General features: G+C 34.6%; 2 protein-coding genes across 2 annotated transcripts in view; one reads left to right on the top strand and one right to left on the bottom strand.

Annotated features, from left to right (window-relative positions):
* Positions 1-3,648: 3,648 nt before the first annotated feature.
* Positions 3,649-13,569, bottom strand: LOC126968425 (probable 39S ribosomal protein L24, mitochondrial). Its single transcript, XM_050813456.1, has 6 exons — positions 13,402-13,569; positions 13,131-13,306; positions 11,853-11,970; positions 9,975-10,115; positions 7,023-7,154; positions 3,649-3,829 (listed from the first exon to the last, which is right to left on the bottom strand). Exons 1-6 carry the CDS (start codon positions 13,495-13,497, stop codon positions 3,731-3,733), a joined length of 762 nt encoding a protein of 253 aa, XP_050669413.1. The 5' UTR covers positions 13,498-13,569; the 3' UTR covers positions 3,649-3,730.
* A 328-nt stretch (positions 13,570-13,897) lies between these two features.
* LOC126968412 (V-type proton ATPase subunit C) overlaps positions 13,898-27,347 on the top strand; it is a 34,165-nt gene continuing 20,715 nt past the window's right edge. The window contains exons 1-4 of the mRNA XM_050813432.1: positions 13,898-14,040; positions 14,434-14,570; positions 15,955-16,056; positions 17,406-17,457. Coding sequence (XP_050669389.1) covers positions 14,442-14,570; positions 15,955-16,056; positions 17,406-17,457 — 283 coding nt within the window. The 5' untranslated portion in view covers positions 13,898-14,040; positions 14,434-14,441. The remainder of the gene's footprint in view (positions 14,041-14,433; positions 14,571-15,954; positions 16,057-17,405; positions 17,458-27,347) is intronic.

Here is a 27,347-nt window from a genome sequence, read left to right on the forward strand (position 1 = left end):
CAAATTCTTGCCTTACCATATCCTTTTTTTTTCAACTCGATACCTCTACGCGTTCCCGAGATAAAGAGTCTTGACAGGACGGAGGGATCCTAAAAGTTTACCGTTTTCCATTTCGGTACGGAACCCTAAAAATAATATAATAATTGTTTATAGTTTGTTATGAATTTACATCACAAACTATAAATATAATGATAAATCGAGGAATTAATTGATAAACATCACAAAATAACAGATAATTTATAACATTCGACTTAGATACGAACTTATTATAAAACGTCATTTCCTTAGGGCTTAGACTTACCCCCTTATTCACCATGGTCCGCTAACTTTAAACAGCCGCTTAGGAGTGTTTTTTCTCATTCTGACTTAGGTCAATAGAAGAAGACAGAGTGAGAATTAGAAATGCTTTAAGTTAACAGACTATTATGAATTTGCGGGTTGGGCTACGGTTGTATACAATTTGTTACATTGAATCCGACTTTGTTAACAATTTAACAGGTTTTTTTTTATGAAAATAACGGATGAGACGAGCAGGACGTTCAGCTGATGGTAATTAATACGCCCTACCCATTACCATTGTAATGGGTAGTGCCGCTCCGGGTTCTTGAAAAACCCAAAAATAAATAAAAATTGTACTTACTACCTCGTAATCATTTATATACGTAAAAATCTGTTATTTGATATTATACACAAAAATAAAATTTATTAATATGATTACTAGTACGATTGTCTTTTTTTGATTAAAAATCACTTATTGGTCGTCATAAACAACCATCCATTCGAAAAAGTATGCCTGAGAAGAACGGGCGCAAGATATTCAGTAGGCTTCTTTTTTTTAATAAAACAGTACAACGAAATTTATTATTTAATAGCCTAACGGCGGCCGCTTTTTAATTTATGTTATTAAGTAACGTTTACCACACGCGTTTTTTAACAATCATTTTTAATGTTGTAACACATTTGTTTTACACATTTTCTGGGATCATGTTGTTAAAGCACATACATCGCTCAACAAAAGAATTATCCGAACAGTAGGCATAACTCTTAATGTTCCTTATTACCTAAGTTATTAATAGCGCGAATAGCCTTCTTCTGCAGCACAAAGATGGTAATAATATCCGCTGCATTGCCCCATAACAATTTATCATAGGACATAACACTCTGAATATAACTAAAGTGAAAATGTTACATTACAGACCAATGTTCCCGGTGAAGTAGGTACCACTCTTAAATCAGAATGCCGCATACATACATCTAGATAGACTATGACAGCTGTGAAAACAAATTGAGTAAAAACTAACCGCTATTTTGCGCAATTCACGCACGCTAACAAAAAAGGGTCATACAAAACGCGAGTGTTTTTTTTTATATAAGAGGGGGCAAACGGGCAAGAGGCTCACGGGATGGGGAGAGGTGAGGCAACCGCCCATGGACATCCGCAACATTAGGTGTGTCAAGAAATGCGTTGCCGGCCTTTAAGGTATGCTTTTTTCTTGAAGGTCCCTAAGTCGTATCTGTTCGGGAAAATCGCAGTCGGTAATTGATTCCACAAAGTGGCTGTGCGAGGCAAGAAATTTCGAGCGAAACGCGCGGTTGTGGAATGCCAGACGTCTACGTGGTGCGGGTGGTACTTTGCACGTAATGTCCGGTGGTGGAATTCGGCCGCTGGAATCAACCCAAACAGCTCCTCTGAGCACTCCCCGTGATAAATGCGGTAGAAGATGCAGAGAGAACCGACATCTCTACGCAATCCCAAAGAATCAAGCCTATTGGAGATTGCTTGATCGTCGATGATTCGAACCGCTCTTCGTTGTATGCAGTCAAATGGAAGAAGCTGGTACTGGGGAGCACCCGCCCAGAGGTGAGAACAGTACTCCATGTGAGGCCGAATTTGCGCCTTATAAAGTTGCAGGCGGTGGCTTTTAGTGAAGTACTGTCTCGCCTTACTGAGTCCACCAAGCTTTTTAGAGGCCAGTTTGACCTTCTCTTCCAAGTGTCCACGGAACTGAACGTCGCTCGATATATCGATGCCAAGTATGCCACTACAGGCTGTGGCAGTTAGAGGAATGATCTCGAATCGAGGGAATACGACAAAGGGAGGCTTTTTAGTGGTGAACGCACAAACTTGTGTCTCGTTGGGGTTGAATTGGACTAAATTTTGTCGGCCCCATTCCGAGACTTTGCAAAGCATAGTCTATCCCGGGACATGTTGGCACGGCCGATGTAGGCAGCATACCCTGTGCTGTCGTCTGCATAGCAATGAATACTGCTGATTTGCAGCATATCATTGATATGCAGAAGAATGAGAAGAGTGTAAGATGTAGCTTGTCACGCACACTAATATTCCTGGCCTATTTTTATCGGTTTTCTAACAGCAAGAGACTCTATCTAGACGGATAAATTATGTAAGGTACCACCTTAATGTTTTCCCATCACGTAGGTATTATTATTTGATTTGATGACGCTGTGCTATTGTACCTGCCAGGTATCGAACTCTTCATTTCATTCTCATCGGTGCCTATCACAAGCATGGTTTGACTGCTCCTGTAAAATTGCCTGTCGCCGTAAACATGAGTGCTTTCTGGCTTGGGTCAATGGTGTGGTACGCAGGGATGAAAACATACTAGGTACTTATACAACACTGCAGTCATTTCTCCGGGATATATCACGGGTAGTGCTCAGAGCATTTGTTAAGATTGATACCAGCAGCCGAATTCAACCAGTTTTCACGAACCGATACGACTTAGGGACCTTTAAGATACATAATAGCTTTAAGCGTAAAGGTATACACTTCCATAATAAAGTCCCAGCCACTGTTCAGGCATTATCTATACATAAATTTAAATGTTATATACAAAAATAGCTCTGTCGTAAATCCTATTACTCCACTGCTGAATATTTAAATGATCGGACAGCCTGGGACTAGATTGTGATTATTTTATAGCAATAGAAATGACTGTACAATATTGTATATGTATTTTTATTGAAAAGAGCGCAAATTTGGAAATGACATCAAAAAGAATTCTAAAGGAATCAATTTTGAGAAAATAAATGCCTTTTTATGCCTTTTAAGCTTAGAGCATATCCGAAATTATAAGACCGGTAATGCATCTCTTATCACACCTGGTGTTGCAGATGTCCATAGGTGGTTGACTCACCATGTCTCATACTTCGAGCACCTTGCCCGTTTGCCTCCTCTTATAAAAAAAATCGTACATCTAGATATAATTTTTCTTATGTTGACTTGTACTTTATATATTGAGAACGTTGGTTTTTTTTTTAATGAAAATAAGGGACGTGACGAGCAGGACGTTCAGCTGATCGTAATTGATACGCCCTGCCTATTACAATGTAGTGCCGATCAGGATTCTTGAAAGACCCAAAAATTCTGAGCGGCACTACAATTGCGCTCGTAACCTTGAGACATAAGATATTAAGTCTCATTTGGCCAGTAATTTCACTTGCTACCGCGACCTTCAGACCGAAACACAGTAATGCTTACACATTACTGCTTCACGGCAGAAATAGGCGCTGTTGTGGTACCCATAATCTAGCCGACATCCTGTGCAAAGCAGCCTCCCACTGGTAAATACTTGTATTAACTGGTATCTAAAAGTTATAATATAAGATAATTAAACTCAGTAAACCGACATTTTTATAACTTTAATCTAATTTATACAACAACATTCAATTATTCACACAAATGCACAGAATTCAAGATCTGTGGTATCTAATACCAGTAAGACTTAGCGGGGGTCCGGTCTTCTTTAATATTCATCTCTTCCATGATGTCCATTTCAAATGTCCGTAGCTTTGGAGTGAACGATATCTGAAAATTGCATTAAAGTTATAATCTATCTACAGTTATTAGGAAACCTAGAAAACCTGTTATAAGATACATAATAGCGTTAAGGTTATACACTTTTATAATAAAGTCCCAGTCACTATTCAGGCATTATCTATAAATAAATTTAAATGTTTTATTAAAAAATGGCTGTGTCGTAAATCCTACTACTCGACAGCTGAATATCTAATTGATCGGACAGCCTGGGACTAGATTATGATTATTTTATAGCAATAGCAATGACAGTACAATATTGTATATTTTATTGAAAAGGGCGCAAAAAAAGAATGCTGGGAGAGTTTCTTGCGCCGCTCCATCTCTCTGCGCGTCATTTTTTTCCGAAGCGGTAGTAGTATCTAGTATATTAGAAATGACATCAAAAAAAAATCAAAAAGAATCAATTTTGAGAAAAATAATGTGTTCTATAATTAATAAGGACTATGTTCCTTCATAAAACTATCATCTGCTTCAGGTTTTTACTTAGCTAGGCTAGGCAGGGAGAGCAGCACACGACTATTGGACATTGTAGGGGCACCCGAGTCACTGGTCTCGGGCATTTAAACCTCTTTTCAAAATTGATAATAATTAGATGGAATAGTCGCATGATAATTTATAAAGAGAGTTAGAGATTTTTTGTCTAGAGAGCCTCTATAGAGACTGAAACTATTTTATTAATAAACGCGAAGTAAAGTTATTCCAAATTTAAAATTTTTGTTTTTATTTCACTTTTGTCACTACAGAATTACATGACAGGGAAAATTAATTTTAAACTTAAACTAGGGAGTAACTTAAATAAAATTTGTAAGCAACATTTATGAATGATGCGGGACCCGAATCCGTAGCCTCTCGGGTTCCGTTCTAGCGCTGTTCCAACTGAGCCACCGTTTAGGTGACGTACGCGTTCGTAAATCTTGGAATGACTTGTTCAACTCTGAGGTTGCGGCTCTATCTACAGGTTCTCTTTTACATTTGATAGTAATCTGCTCAACCCCAATTGGATATTAGGGAATTGACTGGAGATGTCGCTGTTCAAGTGAGGGATATCAATTTAAAAAAAAAATAACAAATTATTTGGAGTAACTTTACATTGCGTTTATTTATAAGACAGGAAGAGTCCAGATCATCGTTATTAGAGGCAGTGCAGGACAATGCCTGTGTTTGAGTTGGCAAATGATTAAAAGGCATTTATTTTCTCAAAATTGATTCCTTTAGAATTCTTTTTGATGTCATTTCTAATAACTACTAGATACTACTACCGCTTCGGAAACAAATGGCGCTCTGAGAGAGAAGAAGCGGCGCAAGAAACTCTCCCAGCATTCTTCTTTTGCGCTCTTTTCAATAAAAATATACAACATTGTACAGTCATTTCTATCGCTATAAAATAATCACAATCTAGTCCCAGGCTGTCCGATCATTTAGATATTCATTTATCGTGTATGATCACTTAGATTTAGAGGCGTCATTAGATACACAGACCTCGCCCAACACTACAACTTCACTACTATTTACGGCGTTTTTCATAATTCTAATCATATGATTGACAGCAAATTTTTTGTGCCTATTTGAAGCGCCACTCCCAAGCGTTCAGAGAACTAATTTTGACGTATAATATTTGTATTACGCTACGAAGAAACATACAATACTCTGAAGTATTTTTGCATTTTTAATTAATTTCGTTCGTTTTCCGTGTTATTTATACTTCAAGAATCATCGTTACAAAGTATACTTATTTTTGTTGTAAATAGTTTCCCACCATCTATCAATGTTTGCTGAGGTTGTCATCACTAGTTTTAGTACCGAAGACTCTCGCTATACGGTCAACAGCGCCAAAATGGCGAATATCAAACAGGCAGCACTTTGACAGCCGCCAGTCCAGTGGTAGGTATATAGTAGAGGTCAGTGATATTGTCAGATCGTCCAGAGAGGAAGGAATGGTCGAGGTTTTATTAGTTTATAATAATAATGTCCCGCGCGGTTTCACTCGCGTAAATACCGATTTCGTGGTAGAGGAGTCTACTAAGTCGGACTAAAGATTTATTTTTGGTAACATTTATTTCATTATTAACCGACTTCAAAAAAGGAGGAGGTTCTCAATTTGTTACCTCAAAACTTTCGACTAGGTGAACCGATTTTGATAATCCGTAGTTTATTTTAAAGCTGGTGCTTCTCGAGTGGTCCCATTGTAATTTGGTCCAGATTTGACAATGTAATCCATGAGAAAACCAATCAAATCAAAAAAAATCGCGCCAACCGATTTGGATGATTCTTTTTTTATTGGAAAGGATATACTTCAAAGATAGTTTGGCGAGAGTTTGGTTAGGTTCTGATTAATGCATGACAAAGTAACGGAACACTGTCTGTAATCAAATTGCAAAGTACTTACGTTCATTGCTGCATTGAAAAATTTAGTATATTTACACATATTTAGACAAATTGTTAGTTAGTGTACTTCAAATTCACTAAAAATCATAAAATAAAATTTCTTTTTCATTAACGTATTATATCACTTTGCTATTATTTCATTATTTTATTTTTTCCTTTTTAAATTCGTTATATCTTTTGAATGGAATGTCCGATATAAATAATTTAAAATGGACGCGATGATAGAGTTTTGATGTCTATTTTTTTCACACCTTGGGTTATATTATTGCATTTTCATTAGGGATCCCTAGTTTTTTGAAAATATAACACAGTCTATGTCACTCAGTGAAGGTGCAGCTTTCTAATGGTGAGAGAATTTTTGAAATCGGTCCAGTAGTTTTTGTTGTGAAAACATTACAAACAAACATACAATAACATAAATGTTACCACTTTATAATATTAGTTTAGCTTGTATGAACCTGAAGATGATTGTATTTGCGGTCGAAAGTAAACAAATGATTTAAGTTTCCTTTAGTGTTAATTCCGCCAATATTTATTAATACGAGACTAAACTTGAGTCTCGTGCCAGATTTTGGCGAGACAACACGTCCTGAGGATTCCTCGTGTAGAGGCGAAACACGTGTCGAATTGTTTTAAAAACAAATATTGGTGAAATTAACACTAAAGGAAACTTAAATCATTTGTATAATTATGGATTTCCGCAAAGTAACGCCTAATTCAATAAATTTTCTTGTCGAAAGTAAAGAAGAAGGAATGGTACAGATTTGGCTTATTAATATGAATCTTACTTATATACCTTAGCGGCATCAACTGCTAATGTATCCTTATCAACATTCTCTATGTACAACTCCTTGCTCTTGTAGTCTATGGTCTCGCCCGCCGCCTTCGGTATCGGTATTATTCTGCTACTACTCTTTGATACTCGAACCTGAAAACGAAAACAAACAGCAATGCACAAAAAAACATTACCAAGACCAGATTAAATACAACCACTTATCCGACATCAAGGAAATTAACACAATTGAAGACTTAAGCGGGTTTTCACATACATAACAAGATTTACGAACCATACGTCACTCGAACATTCATAAATTTTGGTTACAAATTTAATTTACTTAATCCCAGAAGTTCCGGAATTATATAATTAAATATATCCGTCAGAATATCACTTTTTTATTCAGAGTAGGGTTTTTTTTTATCGAATAGGAGGACAAACGAGCGTACGTGAGCGTTAAGTGATCACCGCCGCCCACAATCTCTTGCAACACCAGAGGAATCACAGGAGCGTTGCCGGTCTTTAAGGAAGGAGTATGCGCTTTTTTTTGAAGGCACCCATGTCGTATCGTCGCGGAAACACCGCATAAGAAAGCTCATTCCACAGCTTTGTAGTACGTGGAAGAAAGCTCCTTGAAAACCGCACTGTGGAGGACCGCCACACATCCAGATGGTGGGGATGATATCCTAACTTGTGGCGGCGTAGAGTAGGGTATGAACTTCTGCAACTAATATTTATTGAACGTAAAAATTATATTAATTAAATGATTAAAGTTGTTAAAATAGGTATGAACAAATAAAATAAAAGGGATAAAAGAAGCAATAAAAATATAATATAAATACTTAGACAACTGCGAGTTGGGACTACCCCACCGCTTCCGTGAATTTGTAACTGTATATTTACATTAGGTTTTTGCGTTATATGATTTATATTATTTTCAGAGAGTATAATTTCCAATATTTTGATATTTATTATAAAGGAATTTTGAGGAGATATGTGAACCTCAATATATACCGTAATAACCACTATCTGTTCATGCTATAGTCTATTTTTCCTTACTTTTCTTAAGTAGTAACTAAACAAATATGGCGTACAGTGAACCAGCTCGGACCAAGAGATAATTCATATATATGAGAATCATCGAAGGAATGATTGACTTAATGGTTTTTATGCAGTGAATAAAGTAAATTGGGACAACGGTAGAAATAATACGACAAGTTAGTTTAGTAATTTTACTATTTGGATTTCAATGATATCTCTTTGCCTATCTTATAATATTATTTTAAAATTAAAAACAAATAAGCGATCGGGAGATTTCCGTCAGAAGCGAACTACCTTATTCCAATTTAATAAACTGTTCAGTAAGATTCGAATATCAAAATAATTTAAAAATACGTGTAAGCTTACCAAAGTGTTTAACTCGTACCAAATAATTACCAACCCAGTTATGAGTTGCTACTTAGTATTTTTAAGAAGCTCTATTGCAGAGGTTCAGGGGCAGCTTGAACTGCTGGCGATCTACGTCAAAATTGTTAGACTACGATCGATCGGCTCTGAGAGGCTTTAAGTATGTGTGATGATGGATTGTCGTCTAGGTAGTGTCACGATGACATAGATATTAGTTTTGCGCAAAATATGCATTTCTTTAGTCAAGGTAAGTGTAGGTCTGCTCTTAAATGTCAATGAAAAAACTCATAATTATTATTCATAACTACAAGTTTATTGGTTCTTACAAAACAAAGGCGTTCTAAAGTTCTAAGCTTAACTAAATAGTGACTTTGGATGTTGAAGCGTGACACTGCATGTCCTGAGCATACTTTTCATAAGATGCTACGTAATTACCGATTTTAGTTTATTATACCGGATTTTTTTCTCGAGATCGACTCAAAAAGCACTCGCGATCGACCTGACGATCCCGATCGACCGTTTGAGCACCCCTGCTCTATTGTATTGGTAAACACCCATTCTAAGTAATAACCACAATATATTCATCCGGACGAAAAAAAACAAAAAGCAATTGAAAATCTTCTACATTTTTATGTTTTTAGGCTACCAGCTGTCATTCGTAGCTATCAAACATTCTTCAGGATATATCACTATCTCATAAGAACGTGAAATGGAGTTTCGAACAGAATTTTTTCGGAGTAGATTCCCTTTTTCCGTTTAAGTTTCGCCTATTTCTGCCGTGAAGCAGTAATGTGCAAACATTACTGTGTTTCGGTCTGAAGGGCGCCGTAGCAAGTGAAATAACTGGGCAAATGAGACTTAACATCTTATGTCTCAAGGTGATGAACGCAATTGTAGTGTTGCAAAGAATTTTTGGGTTTTTCTAGAATTCTGAGCGGCACTGCATTGTAATGGGTAGGGCGTATCAATTACCATCAGCTGAACGTCCTGCTCGTCTCGTCCCTTATTTTCATTAAAAAAAAAGTGAATTCCATTCATTGTTTACTCTTTTTTTTATGGAATAGGAGGACAAACGGGCGTATGGGTCACCTGTTCTTAAGTGATCACCGCCGCCCACAATCTCTTGCAACACCAGAGGAATCACAGGAGCGTTGCCGGCCTTTAAGGAAGGTGTACGCGCTTTTTTTGAAGGTACCCAAGACGTATTGTCCCGGAAACACCGCACAAGGAAGATCATTCCACAGTTTTGTGGTACGTGGAAGAAAGCTCCTTGAAATCCGCACTGTGGAGGACCGCCACACATCCAGATGGTGGGGATGATATCCTAACTTGTGGCGTGTCGTACGAAGGTGGAATTCGGTGGCAGGAATCAGGTTAAAGTTTCGGCTATTATTTTATTTAAAGCTATTTATGGCAAATAAGAAAAATAGACTATAGAACAAAACTGATCTCCATCAACAAGTTTTACAAGCCTTGTAAGTCAACAGTTGTTTCACTCTCCCACACAATTTGAAAATCAAAAGGCGCTAAATATTTCGTTAATAAGGCTAATTGTAACATTCATACCTTATCTCCATCTTCGGTATACCTCCACTCAATATCAGTCGAATTTAAGCTCTCTGGATCCACCAACTTAACACCGGTGGTCACCAGGAGTGGTGCTTCTGACTGTACCACTATACCTGGGAAATTTTTGTCTTTACCAACCTGGACAAATCAATAAAGACTGCTTAAACAAAATTATTTTTTAATATTACATGGTTGGCATTTATATTAACAAATGTAGCACCTTGGGGGGTGGTTCGGTCAGTCAAACACTGTAATTGATATATTTTAATACTTCATTTAAAATAATAACTAATATTATTTCAGTCTTTGTAACTTTTCTGAATAAATTTTATAATTATTAATAAAACAAACTAACAAACTACACACCGTTTTATAATACAAGATACAGATATGTTTGAAGTGTTTAAGCAAAAAGCAATCATATATGGTGAACTATAATGTCAAATGTCAAAATGACACTTTAAAGTCTTTAATTGTTTTTATAACTCATTAGTTTGCTAAATGGAACTCACTCTATTGTATGTAATAAAGAAATAAAATACTTTTAATAGAACTGTATTATGTATGTAGTAACTGAATTATTACAAAAACTATTTGTTCAAGAAAGTAATTGTCAACTTATCATTATTAACTTATATAACATCTTGGTCAACCTCAGTTGTCCATGAAAACATTGTTCTTTCAACAAAACATTGACATAAATAAATAATGTTAATTTTTACCAAACAAATTAAGAGTTTATTTTATTTGTTTTGTTTATTTCCTTATTAGACACTTCAACAATAGGAATGATATGATTCTGTAGGGTTATAACAAAAGTTACACATGTTTAAATAAATCCCAATTTGACATCTCAGGCTGCAATGTTCTACTCACTTCTAAAATGGTATAGCACATAGAGGCATGAGGTGGATCCTTACCTCTCCTAAGATATGGAAGATTCAAGTGTGATAATCATGAACAAAAACAGCTTGTTGAGCCTGGACAACCCTGTCCTCAAGAGCTCTGCTTTCCGATATTTTTGTAATTTATTTACTTTTTCCTCCTTATCCCGTCACTGGCTAAGCTGCCACAAAGAGCGTGGCGCACATGCCCGTCTTAAGCCGCCGCGCGTTACCGACGCCAATTTCAACTGGCTCGTGTTACAATAAAATATATTGCTTTTGAAGTGTTTGGCTTGTTTATAAAACCGAACATCAATGCTTTTGTTATTAAACAAACTAGGGCTTTGTTAGATTATATAAACAATAGATACTGCATAATTTAAACAAATTTCGTTTAAAGTAGGGCTGTCATGCATTTTTTATGATTTTTTTAGATTTAAATCTTACTTGATTTATCGGCCAACAGATTACATTTCGATTATTACTAATGAATGTAGTAATTTTTTATAACTGAAACATACTTCAAAGTTACTAATTAGTCATAGAATAGTTACTAAAACATCATAGATAATACAAAAAAGAATTTTTAAATTGACTGCTACAGATAATTAAAATAAAAAAAGGCTGACCACATTTTGACGGCTTGTCGTATTTACACATATTAAGTTTTAAAATTAAATATTCTTACTTATATAGTCTGTTAAATTACCTTTCTTGTGGTACATCGTGTAGCTTGTCTTACTCTGTGTATATTTAACGAAAAAATATCTGCTACCGTTGTGTGCCAAGCATACGTACTACGTCTGGTTTGGCACTCAACTGTAGTTTTGATAGCAGACGTCGGACGTCTGATTGGCACCTCGCGGGTTATATCACAATAATTTAAATTACATATTATGTTACACTAAAATTTTACCACGTTTTTTTAAAAGCTATAAACAGGCATGTCTTCAGACAAGAAAATTTAACCAATACTGCTCAATAAACTTACAATTCTGAGATGTGTGTTAAGTCCTTCCACAATCACCCAGTTTCTCTCTTGAATCACCTGTATCACAAGGCCCTGCTTTCCTTTATCTTTGCCCACCATCACCTCAACTCTGTCTCCCCTGTAATAATTAGATTGTATAGTTAGAAGTACACTGGCTCTACACTTTTCAGCTTTCAGTTATTCATTTGACTTAACTAGTTAGTTATGGTAGTACCATTTTTTTTTTGTTTTTATGGAATAGGAGGACAAACGAGTGTACGGGTCACCTGGTGTTAAGTGATCACCGCCGCCCACTTTCTCTTGCAATACCAGAGTGTTGACAGCCTTTAAGGAAGGTGTACGCACTTTTTTTGAAGGTACCCATGTTATATCGTCCCGGAAACACCGCACAAGGAAGCTCATTCCACAGTTTTGTAGTATGTGGAATAAAGCTCTTTGAAAACCGCACTGTGGAGGACCTCCACACATCCAGATGGTGGGGATGATATCCTAACTAGTGGCGTGTCGTGCGAAGGTATTTGTACAATGAGTGATTTAGCTTACCACCTGTCATTCATGTCTATAATATTGACAACAGGGCCATATAATATAGGTATAATATCTTATATATAAAATTCTCATGTCACAATGTTCGTTCCCGTACTCCTCCGAAACGGCTTGACCAATTCTCATGAAATTTTGTGAGCATATTGAGTAGGTCTGAGAATCGGCCAACATCTATTTTTCATACCCCTAAATGTTAAGGGTGGTCACGAATTTTTTTTTTAAATTTTTTTGACATTTTTTTTTTAAATTTGTTTGATTATGAGTCAGCATTAAAAAATACATACAACTTCACCATTTTCACCCATCTACGATCAACAGTTACTTTTGTATCGCGATTTTAATATCGGCAATACAATGTTTGCTGGGTCAGCTAGTATATATATAAAACTCGTAATATTATGTGATCATTGTTATAAATATCCCATGTATGGCTATTTAAGTGAATTATCTGGTTCCAAGTGTAAATATGAAAGTGCAGTGTTTAAGCTGATGAGATCAGTTTTTAAAGTACAAAGTTGTCAGTGGGATGTATAATCGAACTGGCACTTAATAGGCAACATTAATTTAATATGTTATTTTAAAAAAATATTGGTATGTGCTATAGCACTGATAATAATTATATATAATTGGTCTATATACTTGGTCACTTATGTACTATATAATTGGTCATATAATAACTAATATTTACTTTGTTGATAGATAGATTATTGTAAATCACTAGGAAAAACTTACTTAAAAAAACTCCATTCTTTAATTGGTTCAATAAAAACCTTCTTCCTCATTGTTGTTCTTTCATTCTGTCTAGCAAATGGGCCTGTCCATGGTCTGTGAGTCGTGAATCGAAATTTCTTTCGCGCTATTTGTGCAGCGGGATATTGCGGATATCCTTTTGGATTCCTCCAATAAACCTTAAAAACGATGTTTGTTTTAAAATTGTTATGATTTATTTATAGGTTAAGATATCTAAAAACAAACCCAAGACGTAAAACTATAAAAAAATTACCTGTTCATAACTCCTTTTTATGTAAGATTCGGGTAGATTCGAATATTTTACCGTTAGATCACCAACTTTTTTTGATAAATACGTGAAAATCCGCATGTTTACAAATATTATATAAAAATACTAAATGCATACAGGGTAAGTATTTTAAAGATTTAAGATTCAACTTAGTTTTTATGACACCTGTCAAGTGCCAATAATTGTCACAGTTGACCTTCATAAGTTGACACACAGTTTTTTTTTCATTGTAGCTTGCTGATGCGTTATGAAGATGTGCGTACACATATTTATACATATATGTACGTTGCACTAAAATATACATATAATTATGTCAGAATAAGATAAGAAATATTTTTTTGAAAACCTCATTAGATTATGACTTGTGAAACTAAAAATATATTGTATTGTTCTTGTACGTGTACAATCAAGTAAAAATACCAATTGTCAAATCAATAATAAATACCATAGACAACTGACATAAATCAGCTGTCCAGTAAAAGTAACGATTGTAGGTGGCAGCACTGCATCACGTGAATTTTCATGGCGGTGTTGTAGGGCCAGGCCCGTATCGTCTTGTGATTTCACCAAAAAATTGCTGTTTCAAATATTTAGATAAAAACAGCGTAAAATTATAAATTCCAGGTGAGTAAATAGATAGTGACGAACCTAATTCACGAACCACATTTATGTGTGGTGTTTTTTACGTGGTATTTTGCGATTGTCAAGACTAAAGTGATGGGTTTTCTTTGGGGGTGATTTTGGGGAGGTATCCCATTTGATTCAAGGTTGGCGCCTCGTAGTCTGTAGACCTTACTGGCGCCGAGGTTCTTGGCAAGTTATCGATCTACTCTACCGAACTATGTGACTAAACACTCAAAACATTGCTGGCCTTAATTCATTCATAATAGTTTAATAAAATCGATTAATTTAACAGGATTGTGTTGTTTAATGATATTATGTAGAAGCTGAACCAGTGTAAGTTTTTGTAAAGTTCTTATTATTAAGGGTCTGATAATGTGTTTTGTATGTTTTCAGTGGTCAGGATGACTGAATATTGGGTAATAAGTGCCCCTGGGGATAAAACTTGTCAACAAACCTGGGACCAATTGAACAATGCCACAAAATCTGGCAATCTCAGTGTCAACTATAAATTCCCAATCCCCGACTTGAAGGTAAACTCTTATTCAATTACAATCCATTGAATATTGTAATTTAATTATTTCTTTTTATATGGTTAAGATAATTAATAACTCAGTTACCATGCCTTATAACTTTCATATTCTATGTATCACTTTCAAAATGTCATGTACTTTGTATTATACTTTCAAAAGATCTAGATATTAGATTGAATGCCAAGAATATGTTTATCCTTGTAGATTCTTAAATATTAAATATGTAACTTAAAAACACTCCGGAAAAAAAAACTAAATACCTATGTTATTTCTGAGATTTTCTGCTAATACATTAGTATTGAAATATTGGAGGCTTAGGACTGTAACTAGTTCTGATAATATATGAAATGTAGTAGGTTTGATTTGGTTTGACAGGGCTATATTAATATTTAGCCCTTTATTGGGCTATGTGTGTTAGAGTAAAAGATATAAAAAAATTAGATAATGCTGGACAAGTTATTCAGTGTCTGTATAGAAAGCTTTCACTGCCATTGACAATATAATTTATTTTTGAAATATTAATTTGTCATACCTGTTTTAGGTACATACTCTTTCACATATTATGTAACAGGTTCCCCTTATAGTTAAATAAGGCTAATGGTGCTTCTAACAAAATTCAATAGAAATTTATGAATTACTAGCTGACCCAGCAAACATTGTATTGTCGGTTTTAAAATGGCGATACAAAAGTAACTGTTGATCATAGATGGGGGAAAATTTGAAGTTGTGTGTATTATTTAATGCTGACTCATAATCAAACAAATTTAAAAAAAATAAAAAAAAAATTTGGCGTGACCACCCTTAACATTTAGGGGGATGAAAAATAGATGTTGTCCGATTCTCAGACCTATACAATGTGCACTCAAATTTTCATGAGAATCGGTCAAGCCGTTTCTAAGGAGTTTAACTACAAACACCGCGACATAAGTATATTATATATTAGATTTGTAGTATTTAAAGTCATGTGTCACTATTTTACAATGAAATAAATTTGTTGTTAATGCACATTTACTTTCCTACTTTATATATTCTTTAATAACAAAAATCCTGTGTACTTTAACTTAAAATATAATTTTGTGCTTCTAAGTTAGCTGGTCAGTTTTAATTAGTGTATTTTAAAAGAGACATATATTACTAATAATTCTTTTAAATTTCGTTAGTTAATATTTCATCTTCTCCATGTAATTTGTTATAGTAGTAATAATAATACCTAGATTGCAAGTTTTTACTTGAGTTTAGGTTTATTGGTGTTTAATAAAACTTGATTGACATCAAATGATTGTTTTTATTGGATTAGTTTATTTAGATGGTATACACAATGAAGTAAGCCATTTTTAATCAGTTCTTAGTTGTTTTGTACATGAAATTCAATGTTACTCCTCAGGTCGGGACCTTGGATCAGTTGGTGGGATTGTCAGATGACCTAGGTAAATTGGACACCTTTGTGGAAGCTGTCACCAGAAAAGTGGCACAGTATCTCGGTGAGGTAAGATATCAAGACAATATTTAGCAATTACAATATTTATATGTGTTGGTAATAAATACTAACAGTAGTACAACTCTTTTTTTTCTGCTCAAAGAAAGCTTAACACTGATTCAAAGTATAGTCAGTAAAAATAAATCAATTGCAATTGTTGTCACAAAAAGTTAAAAATATGTTAACACACAGCACAAGTGGTACACATATTCTTGTAGTAAGTAGAACAGTTTGAAGATTTCATATACAAAGCATACCTTTATATGAGTATGGTATCAAACTGAGCAAACTAGTGCAAAAGCATATGGTGTGGGCCGGAAGGGAATGCCACTCTTATTCAGCCACACATTCACTGCACCCCATTATTGCTCTGTTTAGCTATCTAAAAACTATTTTTCATTCTAATGAATCAATAATTACTTCATAAAATATTGTGATAAAAATATGATTTTAATTTATAATAAGTATATGAGATACGATACTTTGTAATTTTTTGTGTAATAGAAGTGTGACTATTTCTGTTTACTATATATTTAAAAGGGTTCTAGGTTTGCCGCATGTTGGCTGATTTGATTAAACTAAAAATCCACCAAGTGCAATTCAGACTCGCCCATGAAGGGTTCCTTAGCAGCAAGTAACAGAATATAATAGATCTTGTAGTTTGTTGTAACTTGGATCGATGTTCCAATAGTAGTGTCTTTTTTTAAATTATGTTATTGATAATACAATTCATGACATATTAAAATAACTACTTTCTAGATCTTGTTTAAACCAATTTTTGGTGGAAGTATGCATGGTAATGTACATCATATAATTTGTTTAGATTTATCATTCTCTTATTTTAGAAGATATGTGTGGGGGGGGGGACAGATTTTATACTTTGGAAGTGTCTCTCTCGCAAACTATTCAATTTAGAAAAAAATTATATTAGAAATTTATCATTTGAAGACCTATCCATAGAAACCCCACTTGTATGGGTAGGATGACAAAATTTTGAGTTTCAGTTTCTTTCTGTGAGAAAATCATAATGTGGTTTACAGAATAAACTACTTCAAATTCTACTTACCAAGAAGAAAAAACCATAAAAGCACATGGCCACAGTCCAAACTTGAGCCGTTTTTAAATTGCTTACTTTCACCCTCCACAATTAAACAACCTACCTTAAAAAAGTTCACTAAAGCCTACTTTTACAAAATGGCTAAGCAAAAATAATCTTATTTGCCCATTATTATTCCAAGTTAAGCTAATGAATTTCATTTAAGTTTCTGGTGTACAATTTAGTAACTATTACTAAATTGTATCCATTTTTAAAACATCCACTATGAACGAATGTTTTACAAAATACATGACATTTTCAGGTACTTGAAGATCAACGTGATAAACTTCATGAGAACCTCATGGCAAATAACAGTAAGTCATTTTTAAAACTTTTTTAAAATTTCAAAATATTTAAAAGCAAATTATAGTGATTACTTAAGTATAGTTATTTCATTAGGTTTTAAAATCATTTTAAAGAAAACTTAATAAAATTATGTATTTGCATGAGAAAATTTGAATTATAGACAGAATTAAGCATGTTTTGGGAATTAGAAGACCGCTGTGTTTCATGGGTGAATATTGCAGGCATGAATATACTAATAAAGGGAATGACTGAATATGTAGACGGAGAATAAAAGCACAGGGTAGTGCGAAAGATTTTGGCATGTCGCTGACTTTAAATGTGTATCGACAAAAGATACTTCATTCAGTTTCGTTCCATTTGGGTTATTTTTATTATTTGCATGTTATTCCACTATCAAGAGATCCAATAAGTTATCCTTTTACAATGTACAAAAAGCACTATATTTTATATTATATTTATGTAAATATATTATGTATTTTATGTCCCCACTCACATATTAACATCCCTTCATACGCCAAGATGTTATAATTATTAATATAAACTAAATGGATTTTTAAGTTGTTAAAAGTCCATTTGAGAAGCTAAGAATGTTGGGTGGCTGTATGATTTTCCAAATATTATGTTCACTTTAAAACAATAAGCACTATGCATCTATTTGTACCGAATACTTATATTTTTGTGTAAATATTATCTACATTGTTTGCACTACTTTCATATGCTAGTTAAAGTTGGAATTGTTGTACACTTGAATAAAATTTGCCTTTTTTTTACATTTTCATTATGCAAGTTGTAAAGTATTTATGTTGATATGATCTGTACGTTTAGATTGTAAAATGTGAATGCTAGTTATATAATTTCAGCATCAGAAAAATGGAAAAAAGTATGCGGCAGTGAGTAAATGAGTGTATTGTTCTGTATTTAAAATGTACTCTGTGAAGTATTATATAGCTTTTAATATATTAAGTTTCCGCTTTGTCTTATAAATTACAAGTAATAAATACTTCGTCTATATATTAATAGTAGTTCTTTTGTTGCAAAAGGCTTTTATATGACCACATCGATACTTAGTATGCTTGTAACTTGCTTAAGTAACAGTACTCTTTGTAATATTTTCAGGACTATTGAAAGCGTGTGCTGTCAATAAAATTTAATTAATTGAAAACTGTGATGTTAAAATGATATTTCTATTTGTGGAGGAGGAATTTCATGTTTATATATTTATTTATTATATAGTCATGATGTTTAACGAAAAGAATAGGGCTTTTGTGGTCAATATGCACTGGATTTTATTATATAATTGATATTGCCCTGACAATATTTAAATATAATACGAACATGATTTTATCTTTTCTTGTAGATTACCAGGTGAATATTGAGCACATACATAAGTGTAAAGAACAAAATATTGGCATTCTTTAATTAAGTGTTAATTTATTATATGTATTATTATTAGTTTTATTTGTGTAGACGTGGTTTTGTGTTCATTTAGATTTTATGATCAGAAAATCAAAAATTAAGACTGTCGGAGATTTTTTAGGTAAGACTAGAAAAAATAATTGATTGTATATTCAAATTGAAATAAGTAGTATCTAACAATAAGTTATGGAACACTTGTGTCATACAAAATGATGCACAATACTATATAAATATAATAGAATTGATTGTACCACGAATGTTCGCAATCACTGCCTCACAGACATTCATAGCTTATGTCATTTGGAGCTTCCATTTTCTTATTCATGCTTCTTATTTTAAATATTATTTAATATTTATTTAGTTTCATTTTATTTGGTATTCCCCATCCCATACTAATTCCTATCATTTTATTTATAACCCTTATCTCAAGCGATAGGACTCAAGATAACAAGACAATATTCAAGATTGTGTCTGACAGGCGTATGGGGACGTAGGCCAGGATAGTTTTATGGCTGGATTAGAGAGGTGACGTAACATTGATTGGCGTCGTAATGTTTTGCAGAGTCGGTAACAAGCAAAAACCGAGTCTCGATACAACAAAACACAGTCGGGCAGATTTTTAATTTAACTAAAACAAAACTAAAAGTGGCTGCACGCACGGCCTGTATGCATGCAAATCTGGCGTATCCAGGCGTGGAGTCTTTGGGGGATCCTGGCGGAGGGGAGCCACCCCCCACTCCGACGTCCCCCGTGTGCGACTCCGCCTATTCTGAGCATCACGGGTGCTGGCCGTGCGAGCATCGAGAGCATTCGGAGTGCGAGGCCTCGCATCCCTCGCACTCGCAACCTTCGAGCGGAAGAGGCTCACCCCGCTGGGACGATGACGAAGAAGAGGATCGAACGCACCACGTCCTGGGTCAAGGTTCAGGATAATCCCACCTCCCAACTCCTGTTTGATTGGAATTTGAGGCTTTAATCCACACAACTAATATTGGACGTCTCAAATGCCCGTCAAACATCAACAATCCTGGTAGGCAAAGGATATGAAGGCTAGTGAGAGCTATAAACTGGCGCTGCCTGTCCGAGCTAATGATCATACTACACTTTCACTCTAGGAACTGTGAAGGCAGTGATTGCGTAATCATTTAACTTTCAAAATTCAAACAGGTGGCGCTAGTAGTCGTTATGAAGCGCCAACCTGAATTTAATACTAAGACGTTCATGCTTTAAATTTAGGATGACGCTACCAGTATGGCTAAATTACCTCAATCCACACTAAAGTATTTTTTCTGTGTCCAGTTGAAATGTTGCTTTTATTGCTATCATATTCTTTAAGACAAACTGTACTTGGCGTGTATTTATAAATACAATTAATATTATGCATTTACTTATATCGTCGCAAATCAGAAAGAAAATTGGTCTCGTAAATTAGATTATACCTGATGGTCGCCTAGATTAATTTCTATCAGTGATAGGTTGTTTCGAATGAAAACATTTATATACCAAACGGTTACAAATTTCCTCAAAGACAAATATTTTTCTGCGTAATAATACAAAAGATATCGTCAACCAAGCGCTCTCCGACTATATTGAGATTGTATAGAGATGTGGGATCTCCCTGCATATCTATCAATTTATTCTATCGCAGTAGATAATGCCGACAGCCGTATTTGATATCAAACTGTCGAAATTACAGATAAAGTGTCTATTTTTTTTCATTGTTTTTTTTTTGTATTTATAAATATACAGCCCTCGAATATAAGCTATTGCAAGCACAGTGTTAGCTTGAATTTTGCTATTGTAACGATAAATGTATAAACAAAAATATTATAATAGCTTGATAATATAAAACCTGTGTTGCATTTTTAAAATTTATGACTTACGCCTTTTGATTTACCCGCTTTCATCTATGTTAGGTAATGAGAGACTTAAATTATGTACTAAGATATATTAACACGAGCCTGGTTTGAATTTACTATAGCTTTTTTTATGTCAGCCATCAACAAATGGGCTTATTTGTTGATAGATGATCACCATAAAGATTGAAAGGCCGGCAACGCTCTTGTGATTCCTCTGGTGTTGCAAGAGAATGTGGGCGGCGGTGATCACTTAACACCAGGTGACCAGTACGCTCGTTTGTCCTCCTATTTCATAAAAAAAAACATAATCAATTTATTTCACTTGGATTAGTATAAAACTGGGGTTTAAAAGTAACATTAAAAATTACTTATTACACATCAGAATTGATTTCTTTTTTTATCTGAATTATTATCTCACGCTTATTCAGCGGACTTATATCATTCACCATCATCACCTTAACTATTTGTCGAGAGTTGATGTGAACATAAAATGAGGATTTCTAAAATCATCATAAATCGTAGCCCGCTTATTACTTGTGGTACCTTGTGCTTAACAACAGCCGTGTAGCTCTTACCACAAAGCGCGCGGCCACAAGTACCTACTGCAAATTATCGTAATAATTCATTAGATGATTAGACAAAAATAATAGTTAAAATAACTAAAAAGCACGCTTTAAGTATATAAAATTCAACTGTAAAAAAATATATTTTATTGTAAAAAAAGGCGTGGGGTGTAGAAGAATTATTATTTTAATAATATCTTAAAAAGCACCCCACGCTTTTTTTTTTCACCCCAGGCGTGGGGTGTAGAAGAATTATTATTTTAATAATATCTTAAAAAGCACCCCACGCTGTTTTTACAATAAAATATATTTTTTTTACACGATTTTCAATTTAAATTTATTTTCAATTTTTAGTTGAATTTTATATACTTAAAGCGTGCTTTTTAGTTTTTTTTAACTATTATTTATTTTTCATTTTTTAGTTAAATTTTCTATAAAAGCGTATTTTTAAAACTATTAAGTACTTTAACATCAATTCCTGCCTTATCGACTATAGATGAAAATTATATAAATTAACAAAAATTATATTTTGCAAATTGAATAATTTTATCAAATTAGTGTAATGTCATCGGTCCTCGATAAATCTACAAGATTTGAACGAAATCTAGCCGTTTAAAGTGGGTCAAAATCGCGCCCAAAGAAGTCGGTTACAAACATACAGGTGAAGCTAATATAAAGCGTATAAAAACAGTAATTTTTTTTTCAACAGTAGTTTAATGTTGTGTATACTTTGTTGATGATCAGTTCAGTATAAGTTATTGATAATAATTTAGGTACACATTACTCATCAAACACAAATTAATAACTTATATATTTCTTTTAATACATTATAACTCTAACCAGTCTGTCAATTGGCCTCTCAATCCTCCAAGCATGTAATGTAATTAAGCATAAAGCTATTGCACTAATATAAATTTCAATTATATATCTCAAATCTATCCGTTGTAGTAAAATACACAAGTGAACGATCGTATAAATGTATTGTGACGTCATCACGCAATATGAAATCGCGGGTGTTTCATATAAAGTGAACATCTAGCTGTTGAGTATAATTAAGTCATGTAAAAGTAATTTTATCCTCAGGATTAGGGTTTATTATGAATAAGTTTCGAACAAACTCGAGACCTTCGAGGGAGACCTCGTAGAACATTCGAGAAGTCCGAAGCACCCGCAACCGGCGAGTATGTATGAAAAGAGTAATGAATGTAGAGGAAGCGCGTGAGGTTTGTAACGATAGAAGCAAATGGTATTCTATTGTCTCTGCCTACCCCGACGGGAACAAGGCGTGAGTGTGTATGTATAAGTTTCGAACAATTATCTCCTTGTGTCCATTCCCATAAAACAACTGCGGCTTTCCGAGTTTACGAGTTATGAATACTGCCTTGAAGTATCGAATAATACTATTAGTATCTCTTAATGATATTTTATAGATCGTCTCTACACCAGAACTGAATCTCTAAACCAGAAATGAATATTTTATGAATAAAAACGAGACTTTGACAGTTTGTGTATCATCCCAGTTCATAATCGTTTCACACATCCAGATGGTGGGGATGATATCCTAACTTGTGGCGTGTCGTGCGAATGTGAAATTCGGCGGCAGGAATCAGGTTAAACAGCTCTTCGGAACACTCCCCGTGATAAATGCGGTAGAAGACACACAATGAAGCGACGTCTCTACGCAAAGCCAAGTGATCCAGCCGTTCACAGAGCACTGAATCCCCGACAATTCGAGCTGCTCTACGTTGCACGCGCTCAAATGGATCAAGCAGATACTGGGGTGCACCAGACCAGAGATGACAGCAATACTCCATGTGTGGCCGGACCTGCGCTTTGTAGAGCGCTAGAATGTGGGCCGGCTTGAAGTATTGCCGTGCTCTATTGATGACGCCCAGCTTCTTCGAAGCCAATTTGGCTTTGCCCTCCAGATGGCCACGGAATTGGCAATCGCTCGAGATTACGGCGACGCTAAATTTAAAATATTTATGTGTGCTAGTTTCACAGATGTGTTAGTGAGTTAGTGTAGTGTGTAGTATTTTGCTTGGTAAACGGCGTCATATTTCCCGTATACAATATTTTATTTTCTAACACATATTTTTTTATTAATATAATCCATAGAAAATAAAGTGTTTACTGCGTATATAAAATGTAATATTTAGTATTTTAGTGCATTGTTCTACGAAAGCAAACATCACAAAAGTAGTCCGTATTTAGTTTTTTCATTAGGTGGATTTTTGTGCTAATAACACAATCGAATACATAACACGACACCATTATATTTTTTAATTAATATCCGTTAAAACACAGAACAGTAACGATAATCACATTAACATTAAACGCGGTCCAATTTGACAGGAGACTAATGGACGCTAAATTGTTTCAAAATAGTTTCATGGTCTTTATCTATTCCGCCTCTTTCTCACACCTCAAGTTTTATGTAAGGATAGTAATCTCACTTTCACAAAGGGTTCGTCTATTACGCTAGTAGGTACCTATACTAAGTTAAGGGTTAACTGAACGACTATCATGTACGTGTGATGATGGCTGACATAAAAAATGATGAGTTAATAACCTTTTTTTTCTATTTCGCTACAGTAGTTATGTAGAGACTCGCTCTTTTACTGTTAACTGAAGATTTGTTTTCGGATAGAATAGATTATTGTATAAAATGTCACATCAATATAGTATCTAAGTTTACCCTTAGGGACTATGCGCACTTATTCAGCTCTTTTCAGCTTTTGTCCATAGAAAACAACAATTTTGTATGGAGACGTGTACGCGTCGATTCAGCTTTCTGCGTCCATTCTGCTTTCGCGGCAAACTAGCATAAAATGAGGATAAATGTGTTTTTATTATGCGAATGCTATAGAGAGCGTTCGGCGCTGTTCCGCCGCGTACAGCGATGTTCGTCGTCGAATGCGGCGGAAGAGATCTTTACAGAGATGGTTCGCGACTCCTTGTCGACAAGTTGCGACCTGTATTGTTCCTGCATTGATTTGACGTAATCATTATGCACGCAAAGATTGAAGAGTGCAGACGTGATTTAAAGTTCCGTACGCTGCTGATAGAAGCATAGCTGTATACGTGTGACCGAAATCGTTCAGCGAAACGCGAATGGAGCTGAATAAGTGCGCGTAGTCCCTTAGACTCCACATAAGTAAATTCAACGATGTTAACTGCTGTATTATGAGTTTTGGCACGTATCTGACTTATCTATACCCAGGGTTACTATTTTCGCTGACCGCGCTTATTATCGATGTCAGAGTCTATAGCCTGTTGTATATTTTCGGCTTTTTATGCTCAAGCGAGTACTTCGTTTAACTTTTTTTTTGCGACGTATTGACCAAGGTACTTGCATGATTAGAATGCTTGTTGTTGTCTTAAAATCATCTGCCAATTTGTAATAATGTTATTATATTATGTACTTAATTATATCACATCAACAGTAGGAAGTCAATCTTCAATAAAAATAGTTTTGGCACACGCTTTGGTTGTAATTTAAAATTGACATAAATTCCTGCCATAAATCTTATTTTGCAAATTGATAAAATGGAATAATTTTATCAAATTAATGTATTATCATCGGTCCTCGATAAATCTACGAAGTTTGAACGAAATCTGGCCGTTTAAAGTGGGTCGAAATTGCGCCCAATTGAATCGGTGACAAACAAACATACATACACACATAAGAGCGTCAATAGGCGTTGACCTAACAACAGTTTGTCCATTCTAAAAATCCTTTATCTACGTTTTGTTTAATTTAGATTATCTATGACATGGAAACCTTCAAAAAAAGCGTGTACACCTTCCTTAAAGGCCGTCAACGCTTCTGTGATTCCTCTGGTGCTACAAGATAATGTGGGCGGCGGTGATCACTTAACACCAGGTGACGCGCTCGTTTGTCCTTCTTTTCCATAAAAAAAATCTACTTAGCGCTTTAATCTTCTATTCTCAAAACTTGTAACGTCGAGTTAATACTATCATGTGCATATTATTATTGGCTCTCAATATTATTAGCATTCCTTTACATACAATGCGTCTGTTGTCCAGTTTCGCGGGACTGAATTGAGATATCTTTATATCTAGCCATAAAAAAAAAACAAGACGGAACAATAGACGCAATTGATAAACATTACAAGTGAGAATGAAAGTCAATGTGTTACGTCACGGGTAAATTTTTATGTTACTTAACTCGCATAGTTGGGTATTACTATCTATATATAATGAAAATGGTCTTTGTTTGAGGCTCTTTCACGCCTAAACCACTCATCGTATCGACATGAAACTACCATCATTCGATGTGAAGTTTATCCTAGATAGTTTATGGCTATTATTTGTATTATTTATTTCCTTTTAAAATTCGCCCAGCGAAGCTGACTGGAATTGTTATTATTATTAATCTATAGTTTAATTTAATAAAAATTTAAAAGCAATTTTGACACATTTTGTCTAATTCGGAACCTCTTGTTCTTGAACCTCAGATCAAAATTAGAAGGTACTAGAAGTTTTTGTGCCAAATTACATTAGGGACGACTGTCGCATGTATAGGCATAGGTACATTACATTGCTACATTCGCTTGCAACGTTCCGGATATTGAGAGACCTATGCAGCAATGCTGTGCAAAATTACGGCAATACTACCTTCGCACGACACGCCACAAGTTAGGATATCATCCCCACCATCTGGATGTGTGGCGGTCCTCCACAGTGCGGTTTTCAAGGAGCTTTCTTCCTCGTTCTACGAAGCTGTGGAATGATCTTCCTTGTGCGGTATTTCCGGGACGATACGACATGGGTACCTTCAAAAAAAGCGCGTACGTCTTCCTTAAAATTGTGTTTCCTCTGGTGTTGCAAGAGAATGTGGGCGGCGGTGATCACTTAACACCAGGTGACCCGTACGCTTGTTTGTCCTCCTATTCCATAAAAAAAAACTAATAAATTAAGAATCTTATAGGAAAAGATGATAATATTACCCATAAAAAAAGCATTTTAGTTAAAAAGACTGATGAAATGTAATATTTTGATTGGTACCTATAGTTGCTTGTATTACACCTTAAATATAAAATTACACCTTATTTGAATTACGCGTTGTTTCACTAACACTGTACCGATTAATATTAAATCACAACTTACTAGCTGGTGCTTTAAAAGTCATCTGTGATGAGACATTTTGATCACGACTATGTCACTTCTAGTACTTATCTTCTTATTTATGTATCTATGTACTTGCCTAACTTCAAGTCATGTATCCGTCTTTTTATATTTAATTAGTCTATGTACCGAGAGAATTTGGCGGGCAAATTGTCAGATGGTTTCATTATTTTATTGTATGTGTAGTTTGAATGCGGCAAGAATCTAATTTACTTGGGCCACTATATCCCTAATTCTACATCGATTTCATTTTCGCATCGTTAGTTCTAAATACTATGTTTAAGATGTTAAAAATATACTACTTGCTACGCCGAATGCCTTAAGCCAATTAGTATTAGGATTTTAACGTAAAACGTTTAAGTTTTTTTTTCTCAAGATGGCGTCCGTAGTTCCTCTGGGCCCACGTTCAATCAGATCCTTGTCGTTATTATAAATAATAATAAGTAATTATTTATTATTAATGTATGGTTTTTATTGTATGCATGATTGAATTGTATTTTGAGAATATATTTTTATATGTTTTTATTTGGCTTTATTTCTTTTGGTTGTGTTGTCATTGTTTCAGCACTTACCCAATAAATTGATTTTTCAACTTAGTTTAGTATAAGTTATCTTTATTTTGACTATCAGCCACGCATGCTTTATTTATTTAAATCACCTCCAAGAAAAATACACTAGAAATCGGAAAACTTACAAAAAAAAGCTTTAAAACACTTAAACAATTATACCATAATAAATATTGCGTAGGCTCTTAGTCTATGGTGTTTTTACATTTGTAGTCTGCATAACCATAGACAAACATTGTTTAACGTTTACCACAGACTAAATAGATAATAGTCTTAGTGTAATAGGTTCTGTTGATTATCTGTACATTAATTAAGAGTAATTGTCACATGCCTGAAAAGTTAT

The sequence above is a fragment of the Leptidea sinapis genome, chromosome 15, assembly GCF_905404315.1.
Source record: "Leptidea sinapis chromosome 15, ilLepSina1.1, whole genome shotgun sequence".
In the NCBI taxonomy this organism is placed as follows: domain Eukaryota; kingdom Metazoa; phylum Arthropoda; class Insecta; order Lepidoptera; family Pieridae; genus Leptidea; species Leptidea sinapis.